We start from the raw sequence: 11073 nt of genomic DNA on the forward strand, positions 1-11073 counted from the left end.
TGATCATTCCATTTGAGCAATTCTATTTTACTTGATTTCTGTTACTTGCATAAATACTATTTTCATCTCTTGTTATACATGCTTGCCTAGGTGAGTGAGGTGGTTCCTCAGTGTCCAAAGACCTTTCCAGACATGGAACCAAAAATATCCTGAAAGAAGTGGTAAAAACACTGCATTTAAATCTACGTATTTTTGAATATTATACAGATCTTTTCTACCAGTTAAAAAAGAGAAAGAAAATTGTCCCTCAGAGAACATGATGTGTTACATTCTGCCACAGAGAGGCAGCCTTCACCAAAAGATGAGACTTAGTGCTACTTGGTTTCTAGGAAAATAGCATTTAACTCTAGATATTTAAAAAATGGTTTGTTTATAACAGGTTTAGAAAGTAGCGGTGTGTGGCAGCCTTGACAACTAGCAGTGTGACAATATGGAGATTTGACGATAACTTGATTTTCAGAACTGTAACATTTTATTTTCCTTAAATGTGTATGTACTTATTAGAAATGTAAAAGTATAGAGGTAAAACCAAAATTCCATCCACTTTTGGCATGCTAATGAGTTAATGATCCAGGAACAAAATGCCCAACTTTATCATATAGCCCTCAATTTATCCCATTTCCTAGACCACATTCTTCTGTTAGGGAAATGTCCTGTTCAGGTAAAAGCACAACATTCTCCCTTAATTAACATGATATTTGTTTGGCAAATTTGACACTTTTTGAAGGTGCTGGCGACAGCTAAAGATGATTAAGAAGGCAGTGTGAAGAAGCGAAAGAGTTGTTAAAACCATAGAGCCAGTCACAGCTCAGCTATTAACTCAGTTTCCTGTAAAATTTAAATAATTTCCTTTTCCTTTCTTTTCTCTCAGGGTTGTTCCAAGGATTAAAAATGATTGAATAATTTGGTCCTTACTCCTTGTGTGACTTTGTCAGAGTTTTCTGGGCCACTTATTCCTCTTTTCTAAAGGAGGAAACTAAAACTTAGGATTTAGAAAATTTGTGAAAGTCACACGGCTAGCATAGAGAAAGCTTGAATTTGAATTTTGGTTTAAGATTTATTCTGGAAAATAATAGATTAAAATAAAGATGAGAATATGCTTATATTTCACAGAATCACATCTTGCAAGATCATGAAATAAGTTTAGCACATTTGGTCCCAAACTGAAATTGTGGGACACATGCCCATGTGTTGAAGGATATGCACTGAAGAGCAAGCCTCTTTCCCATCTTGATATGCCTATCTCCTACTAATATCTTTACTCTCGGGCAATAATGGATTTACAAACATTTATGTGCTATATCATCTTAATGTCATTTTCACATTACAAATAGAAATATGACTTCAAAGTATCCATTTTTCCATAGACAATCACTGAAAAAGAAAGTAAAATGAAAAGAGAATGGGTAAAATGCTTAAAATCACAGGAATAGATTCTAATTGACTCATAAGTTGACTCTTCCTTCCTTGTTTGGCTCAGTTCAGTTCAACAAGCATTGATTGAGTCTCCACCATTGGCAGGCACAGAGATGTAGGAAATTCAGATATATTCTAGAGGAAATATGATCGTCTCGCCCATAATTTCAGAAGGTTCCTTTGGGTCACTGATTCTTGAGATTATATGAGGGAAAAAAGACTTAATGTTTAAATATATTTGAGAATAACTACATACTAAATTGTTACCATTTAGAGGTCTAAAGCAATAGGTTTTGTTAAAATTGTGGTTTCTTGGTTACACTTTCAGAGAATATTATTTTGGCATGAGTCCAAGGAATCTAGGTTCTAACACTAATCTGGGAGATTCTGAGGCCTGCGGTCTATGGACTACACTTTAAGAAAATTAGCTTTAAATATATGGTGCTGAATATGGTCCTCTTTGCTTTTCAGTCTTGATATTTCAAACCATAGAACAAGTTACCCAGAGGCCAGTGGAGAATCCTATCCCAAGCTGTGGAAGGGCTGTGAATGGCCCTGTGGGTCATGGGTATTGAAGCCAGATGAGGAAAGCCTTAACTATCTGGAAATAAACATTATTAATATTAACAAATCCCGCTGTTATCAGTCTTGGTTAAAATTAACTAGAGGTAGTTGACCAGAAGACTTGCAGGGGACGAATCCTGCTGAATTCTCATAGTGGGCTGCTATTATTCCAGGAATGTATGGAAATGAGCAGAGAATATTTATGTAACGTGATCACAGGAACAGAGTGAATGGAGAACACTGGTAAGATGAAGAATAAAATCTTATTTAGATTTAAATCTATACATAGATTTACTGAAAATGAGCAAGAATTTCTGAGATATTCAATGGTTAACCTAATAATTTTTGTTTAATCTCTGATGAATGTAAACAAAATATTTGCATATCAAATCATGAAAAACATTCTATCATTTGTTTAATCTATAAAATATGTTTGTTTTAAGATGCAGAATTTATTCATTTAAGTCGCAAGCGAAAGTATTAACCTTCGTTTAATTGGCTTGTCACTGTATAAATCGTGGAGGCTCTTTCAGCAAACTCTGAACTGTGCGAGTCTAGCTTTATTGCAGCAGACCTGTTCAAAGAAAGATTCAAATCCAACACACTTAGGGGCCTAACAATTTTTTGCAAGTTAAGAAAATGCCAAATAGTCTCAATTAAAATGGTAAAAATTAGCCATTTAAAAAATTTACTTTAAATCATAGCTTATTTACTATAGATTTCTTAAAGAATTTAGCTTGATTAATATTAATCAAATGTTTTAATTATTTTAAAAATAAAGTTGGTATTTATATTTAAAGAAGTCTGCTTAACTTGATCTATGAATGGCGTATTTGACGAAGACAAATAGCATTATCCTGATTTTTATATACAATATTCACAGAGATAAGTGCCAGTCTTAAGAGGGAATACCATACTAATTCAGCCCTAATTTAGTGTTAAAATAATGATGGTGACCTAGGAGGACTTGGAATATATGTTGAGACTTATTCTACTCTTTTGCTTAGATAATTTCCTTGGCATTCTGGCTCCAGACCTTTAAAATGAACAGTGGAATATAAAACCCAAAATTCAGTTATGAAAGGAAAATTTGCTACTAATATTATCAGGCCAACTATGAGGTATTTTATTTACCTTGAAGACAACTTCATATTTTTTGATTATTTGATAATGTTATTCATTCATCAATAAAAACCATTCATGTGGTACATATTTTATACTACGTACTCAGAGGGGTAATAGGTGAAAGATGATCATCCTTCCTTCCAGTTGGATCCTATAATTCATAAAGGAAGTGTGTTATACCCACAGTTACAAGACTGGTGAAAGTCATTCAAATTTGTACAGTGTACTTACGCTATCCGAGAGTGCAAGTATTTTTTTATAGGAGCAAAGACTTCATTTGCTAGGGTTTATGGATGTACCTTTTGATAAGTATGTACTTAGAGGCACACAAACAGACATTTCTGCCTGAAGATACATTTTAGTCAAGCCAAATTCATGTGATTTTGTATTTATATGTCATAAGAGTGATAGCTCTACTGCTTAATCAAGGCTAGGAACACACGTTTTAACAGGTGGATCATTTAGGTAGACTCCAGTGATGTAGTCCTCAGCCTACTTAAGTTGGAGTGCATTATAATAGTCCATTTCTTAGGGACTGTGTTGGCAATATTTCTTAGGCACTCTGAAGTAACTTTAAGATATCATCCTTAAGTATTTAAGATCTTATTTCTTAAAACATGTAATACCCATTTTGGTTTTGGACAGAGAAGGTAACAGGATGGTAAGACGTACATGGAAATTTTAAAGTTTATGCATTATTGGGACTCAGTTTTTTCTCATCACCTATAAGCTCAATTTAATAGACTGTGCAGTTCCGTGGTCATAATCTGAAGTGCCATTTAATCAAATTGAGTCTTAGAAGCAGGAGAAGAACGTTAAGGCTAAATGTGCCTTTGATATAGATGATAATACTTCCTTGTACACTAATCTTTTGTCTTTGCTATTATTTTATTCACAGAGCTGAAGAGTAATCAGTGAGAGAAAGTCTGTTCCATAAAACTCTAAACTCTAAATGACATTTTAAAGCCATGCAGTCCATTTCAATGAACAAGTTCCTAGATGCTTTTTAATTTCTAAAGATATGATCATACATGGCATATTTACTTTTCGGTAGTTTTCTGTCACCTTCGCATGAAAAAAGGACTTGATATTAATAAGCAAAATTTGCTACATGGTTTATAAACTTTGGCTCATTATGAAGACAGCCATTTTTTAATCTGAGATTTTACACTTTTTATTTATAGAAATAGTTATTTCTGAGTCCACTCTAATGTACCAAAATGATTTTATTTTAAATTACTCATTGTTCCTGTTCTCTCCCATTTTTGCCCTGTAGCATCGGTTGACATTTCATGGAGAGTGAGTTGGCACAGGGCTGGAAAATATGTAATTATAAGAATCACCTACTCTTGAATTTCCCATTATATAGTAGTCACAATTCAGGCAGACTTTTCATAGGTGTTTGATTTGGAATGAGAAGTTTTCTTCCTCCACGACCTGTGATTAAAGTGTGGCATTTTGGTAAATAAATAGATAGTAGTTTCTGCATAATCCAGCTATGAATCAGAGCTGGTGAAGCAATGTAAATCTTTGACCCCTATCATATAAGCAGTAGCGTATATAATTGGAAATATATTTTAAGATTAAGTGCAATAAACCTTTTTTGCAATGCTCTTTAGCTTAAAGCAGGCTAAGTGTTAAAATGCAGCAAGATGTGTATTAAGAGAAGGGTTGCTTCATTTAATGCTCCTCAAAGAAATTCCAATAAAAGGAAATCCACTATGACTACATTTGAATATTTTATTTTTTTAATGAGTTATAACTGTGAATGTAAATATTTATCAGTTGCTGTAGCATGATGGTAAAGGCAGGGAATAGACTATATTTCTTCATAATTGAAAATGAAACTTACCGTTACAATAGTGTTGGGATAATAGCCTTACCTGTTGCGTTAACCTTTATAAATCTTTATGGGGAAAGTAGCAATTTTCAATTAATTGACTGTGGAATTATTCACACAGTTCCTGATGATAGTTTATGTTCTTTTCTGGATTCTGCAGTAACTGGTACGTTTTTCCGTGCATAGTTTAGTTTGTGTATGAAAGTCTGTCTGTAAAGATGTTAGGTGTATATCTACATTATTTCTCTGCACTATAAATATAAATTATGTTATTCTAAAGTCATACATGCTTTTGTTTTACAGTAAGACGGTATGTGCTAAACACTTCACTTGTCACTTGGTAGATCAAAACGTATTAGCTTCTGTCTTAATTCGAGCTGCTATAGTAAAAATACCATAGACTGGGTGGCTTAAAGGAATGAAATTTATTTCTCACAGTTCTGTAGTCTGGAAAGTTCAAGATTAAGGTGCCAAGGTGTGGCCGATTCAATTCCTAGTGAGGGCTCTCTTCCTGGTTTGCAGATAGGCATCTTGCTGTATCCTCACACAGCAGAGAGACAGAGAGAAAATAAGCTCTCTCAGGTCTCTTCTTATAAGGACACTAATCCCATCACCAGGTCTCTGCCCTTGTGATCTAGTTACCTCTCAAAGTCCCCATCTCCAAGTACCATCACATTGGAGATTAGGGTTTCAAAATACGAATTTTGGAGGAATGTAAATATTCAGTCCACAAGAGCTTTGTAACTTTGGCTATCTATCCTATTAACTGACTTGATATTAGAATAATTGGACTGGAGCCAAATGTCATCTTTTATTTTAAATTTTGAAGTGTCCTATGTTAATGAAGCTAAAATATTAAAAACATTTTATATGAACCTATCAATTCTAAAATATTTTAGATTTTAAAACATCAATAGAAATCTAGTCTTTGAAGTAGATGACTTTGAATTGCATGTTTACTAGGGAGATAGAGGCATTAATTTTGTTTTCTATTAATACCTTTATATCTTACTATTTCACTGTTTATGTTCACTGTCAATATTCTATACTCAAAGTTTTTATTTCCTCTCCCTACACAGTATCTCCTTAATGCCCTCTAATGTAGTTTCATTCATCGCCACTCTTCTAAAGTTACATTCCACATGCTCTACGGTGACCTCCCTGGAAGTCTCCTCTGGAAATATTTAATGTAATAGACCTCTACACTCTTGAAATGGAAGGCTTGGCATGTGACAGACACTTAATAAGTATTGGTTAACATGTGATTGGAGAAAAATAACCTCTCCCTATTTTCTCTCTATGGTGTTGTACCAGCCAGATTCTACTCCCTAGACCATTTCCTTCTTTGATGCCTCTCCTTCCCTCCTATACGCGTCCCTCCAAGTTTCATCCTCAGTTATTTACTTTTCTCTCTCCATGCTCTTTCACTTAGAGAAACCTCAACTATTGCCTCTACATGAATAACCATATCCTTTTTTCCAGGCTGGCTTTCTCATGAGCTTCAGTTATATATCTACAACTGTCCTCTGGACATTTCTATTTGGATATCCTACCATCTCTTCAAACATAAGTGGTTTGAAGTCAAACGCATCATGTTCCTCTCCAGTGATTTTTCCCTTCTGTGTTTCCTTATTTCTGTCACAGTTGTACCTTTTCCATAGCCACTATTCATTTTTATCTTCCTCCAATCACTATACGGACTAAATGTTTGTTGCGTCTCTTAGAAAATATTCTGATTTGTCCTTCCTTTCCTTTAACCAATGGTAGTAAACTCTCCTTGTTAGTGTTCCTGAAACAGACCATCTTCAAGTCATCCCATCCTACAAATTACGGCCAGAATTTATTTTTAAACTATCTCTTTCTTTATGAATTTCCTTTAGTTTAAAACCTTGAAGAGTTACCCACTAACTATGGAAGTGGTTTTCAAGAGCTTTTGTTTTTTTTTTTAAATTAGTAGACAACTTTGGTTAAATAAAATCTTACATGGACCCAAACAAATAAAACAGTTAAATCTACAATTGTTTTGAATGAAAATAATTCAAGCCTCTTCTATTGGGCTTCATCTACACATTGTCCCCTGGGCACCTCTGTGGAATTTTAGGACATTTTATAATACAATTTGAAGCCTATTGCCTCTGGTACGAAATTATTATTTAGAATTAGGCCCTGTTCCATTCAACCAACCTGTTTACTATACCCATTTATTTCATGTAAATTCCATTTTTGTACCTTGGCCTCTGTCATGTATAGTGTCCAGAGTGCTGTTAAACCACTTTTCTACTTCTTTAAATCTTATTTGTATTTCCAAGTGCAGTTCGGCCACTACCCCTTTAATTGAACATATGAATGAATATTTAGTAAATCAGAGACTTGGGTATTTTTATTCATGATGTATGTATATGTCTCGAGGGGGTATTATTTTCTTTTTTTGGAAATTACTTCTCTATTACATTATCAGATAAACAGATGTCACTATTATATGCTTATCATATTTTAAAGCCCTGAACTGAATGATTTTAAGCATCCAAAAGGAATGAGCCCAAGATTGTTTGATGCTAAATTTAAACGTTCAAAGCATGAATCTAAGAATAAGATCCATGTGACAGACATCAGCAATTCAAAAATATACTTATTATTTTTATATTTGTTTTCTCTTAGGGCCTGCAACATACAATCCTGTTTTACAGAAATCTTGCTCCATACCCTTATTTTTTAAAGCATCAAAACGTTTTAAAGATTCCAAAGAGATTACTCCTGGTCCAGCGACATATGAGGTTTGTCATTGATATTTCTCTTTTATCAATAACACGAGAATAGAATAACATCCAGAAAGTACTTGAAAATATCTACATTAAAGTCCTTTCCATATGTTTTCTCGATGTTACTGACTAATCAAAATATTTTGGCTAAGGAAGGCTTTTTTGAAGACATATTCTAACTTTTTTTAAAGAATTGTTTAAGAACTTAAGAATTATTAACAATTTATTTCTCCATAAATGTCCTCTACAGCATTAATATGTGTAATTTTTTTATATCCCTGCAACTTTAAATATTTGCTTGTTTATATACACAAATTGAAATCTCCAAGTATTTATTGAAATCATGAATTTATTAGAGGACTCAGAAGAAAGCCCTGTGGATCCAGTAAAATGAAGTATTGACCTTTCATTTTCTTATAATAAACGTAGATGTGTATGTTAGCTTCATAATAAATAAAGGACTCTTTTAAGCTGTGGGCCTTCTGATTGTAAAAAGAAAGTTTAAATAAACCTGCAGGGTTTTAGAAATTGTGTTCACAATAGGCCTTAATTCCCCATTTGGGATGAAATAGCTCCCCAGTTCCTCCCCTACTACCTATTGAGAGTGAAATATTTCATAGTGGCTTATAGCAATTAATTTAAAAGCTAGTACTTAGTGCAAACCACAGTGAATGTTCTTTTTTGGGTTAATGACAATCTTATGTTTATTTAATATATACTTTTCTACTTATTTAAAATGTCATAATATAAATAATTTTTCAGCATTCTTTCTAAATCAGATTCATAAAAGGAAGAAAAAGGAAAGCAAAAGAATAATGAAAGACTTGTTATGTTATTTGTAGGCTGTTGGTTCCCCCAGAAGACCGCTGCTAAAGCCTTCTGATTAAGCAAAGCTCATTTCTTAGACTTCCTTCAGAAAGGGAGCATCTGCTAGACAGAGTCCTAGTAGTGTTTCAGAAGGTGGAAGTCCAAGGAGGATATTTATAGTGTTTAGGACCTGAGCTGTGTGATGTAAGGCGACTCTTGTAAATGGGGAACTGGTTGGGATTTGGCAGAGTTTATGACATGTTTACTTTGAATTATTGGGCATGGTGAGGAAGGGTCTGGAAGCAAGTGTTGATCAGTAAGCTATTAGTCTTGATAAGTTAGGTATTATAGCTGTTCATATTAAGCCTTATCATATGATAAGTCTGATCATATTAGCTGAATGCTTTCCCCCCCCCTTTCAAAACTGATTTTAATGGTGTCAAGAAATAATAAATGTCAGTAAATATGATCTTATCCTTTTTCATTTTGTGATACATTTGTCATAGAAGATGCACCCACTAGTCTTGCTAGGATTTAAAGATACTCTTCTTTTTTCTTTCATCAAAATTTCATGTTTCATATATATATATATATATATACACACACACACTTCCTCATAGTCATTTATTATGGATAATTATTTTCTGTGTCAGGAGAAAACATTTATGAATTTAATAATGATATTTATTAACATGTTAACTGAAATTTTAAACTATTATATTCTATATGTAATGCACTGCAAGGTAACTTTTCTGTTGAGAACTGAGTCTGTAATTTTTTTTGTCTTCCTAACACCATTTGTTTCCTTTAATAATTGAAAATCTTTTTTGAACAAATAATTTTCGTTCATAATTTTCCTTCTTTAAAGGAAAAGTTATTTTTAAGCTGATAGTGGATAAATTGCTTCATTCCTTTATTCTAGCTTGCTCTTAGTGTTTTATTTGATGCTTCACTCTTTCTCTATTGAGTTTGATAGATTTAAGTTCGTGACTTTTAAGAACGTTTGCCTTAAAAATTTTACTTTTTTTTACAGAAAAAGATGATTCTAGAAATTATAACATTGTTTTAAGACTGTAGGATTGGGTTCTATGTGAAAAGTACTTAAACATGTATGACCTCTGCCATCAAGTTGGTTATAGGTTTGGTGTTTTTCTTTGGTGAGGAAGATTTGTCTGAGCTAACTTCTGTTATCAATCTTCCTCTTTTTTTTTGCTTGAGGAGGATTAGCCCTGAGCTAACGTCTATGTCAGTCTTCCTCTATTTCGTATGTGGGTCACCATGACAGTGTAGCTGATGAGTGTGTATGTCCCCACCTGGGATCCCAAACTGCACACCGGCCTGCTGAAGCTGGGCATGCTGGACTTAACCACTATACCATGGGGCCTGCCTCGGGATGGCTATAGGTTTTGTAGTGTCTCATATCCTCACTGGATTTGAAACTGTCCAGTGCTGGTGGTCTTTACAATGTATTTTATAATAAGCATAGCTCTCTGAAGCTACACACCCACATCTGTAAAAGCTCCTTGCCATTTTCATTCTTTTATGAACTCTCTCTCAAGTTTCCCAGGCAGAATTAGTTTTCTCCTCTTTTTTTTTTTTGTCAGAGTTGCCGTCGGAAGTCGGAATGTATCTTACTTTGCCCATAATATTTTAATTACAAGCTAATCTCTTTGTCTCTTTTGCTCCTTCTAGTTGTTGATATTTATTCATTCACTATTGCAGAGACTTTCAAATATCTAATGAAAACTAGGGGTTCTTTTCTTAGGGAGAAAATGTAGGTATGCTTATAATATAAAACTGTGCGTGCAATTTTAAAAGATTTATTAATAGACAAAAGCTTATTTATGGTTCCAATCAAGACCTCCCTAAAGTATATTCTGAGCTCCATGAAGGCAGGGACTTATTTAATTTTATATTATTAGGGTTTCAACCACAGAATCTGGCACATAGTAGTAGATCAATAAATGTTTATTGATATATAAATATCAATAATATATAAAATATATAAAAATATATAAAATATAAATTAACAAAATAGATAATACTAAGATTTTCTTCCTAGGATTAAATCACTAATCTTTATGTAGAAATAAAGATTTACTTATCGATTTAGTTCTCAGTGAGAAGAATATGTACATATTCTTTTAAAATAGCAGTAGGTTTTATTGATTGATTCACATTTTCTTGTCAAGTAACTCTTCTGGCCAAAAGCATGCATTTGTAAGGATTAGATAAGGTTCCACGTTATTTTCTGGAATTTAAAATTGACAATTATTATGTAAGAGTAATAAAAAACTAGATTAAAGAAACTTCAATAAATTAAAAAAAAATCTTTACTTAAGTATTGCAGAAAATTTTAAGTATACCTCTTTTTAAAAAAGCAAATTCTACTGAAATTAACTGAAATTCAATAATACAAATTTATTTTTTAATATAATTTTTTCTACTTTGTTGAGATATAATTGACATATAACGTTGTGTAGATTTAAGGTGTATAATGTGATGATTTTGTGCACATATATATTAAAAATGATTACTACAGTAAGGTCTGTTAACACTTCC

At 33.1% G+C, this 11073-nt stretch overlaps 1 protein-coding gene across 1 annotated transcript in view; it reads left to right on the top strand.

The window, feature by feature from the left end:
- STPG2 (sperm tail PG-rich repeat containing 2) overlaps positions 1-8591 on the top strand; it is a 298151-nt gene extending 289560 nt beyond the window's left edge. The window contains exons 10-11 of the mRNA XM_046655746.1: positions 7604-7719; positions 8547-8591. Of these exons, the coding sequence (XP_046511702.1) occupies positions 7604-7719; positions 8547-8591 (161 nt within the window). The remainder of the gene's footprint in view (positions 1-7603; positions 7720-8546) is intronic.
- Positions 8592-11073: the final 2482 nt, after the last annotated feature.

This window comes from Equus quagga, chromosome 3 (assembly GCF_021613505.1).
Source record: "Equus quagga isolate Etosha38 chromosome 3, UCLA_HA_Equagga_1.0, whole genome shotgun sequence".
Taxonomy (NCBI): Eukaryota; Metazoa; Chordata; class Mammalia; order Perissodactyla; family Equidae; genus Equus; species Equus quagga.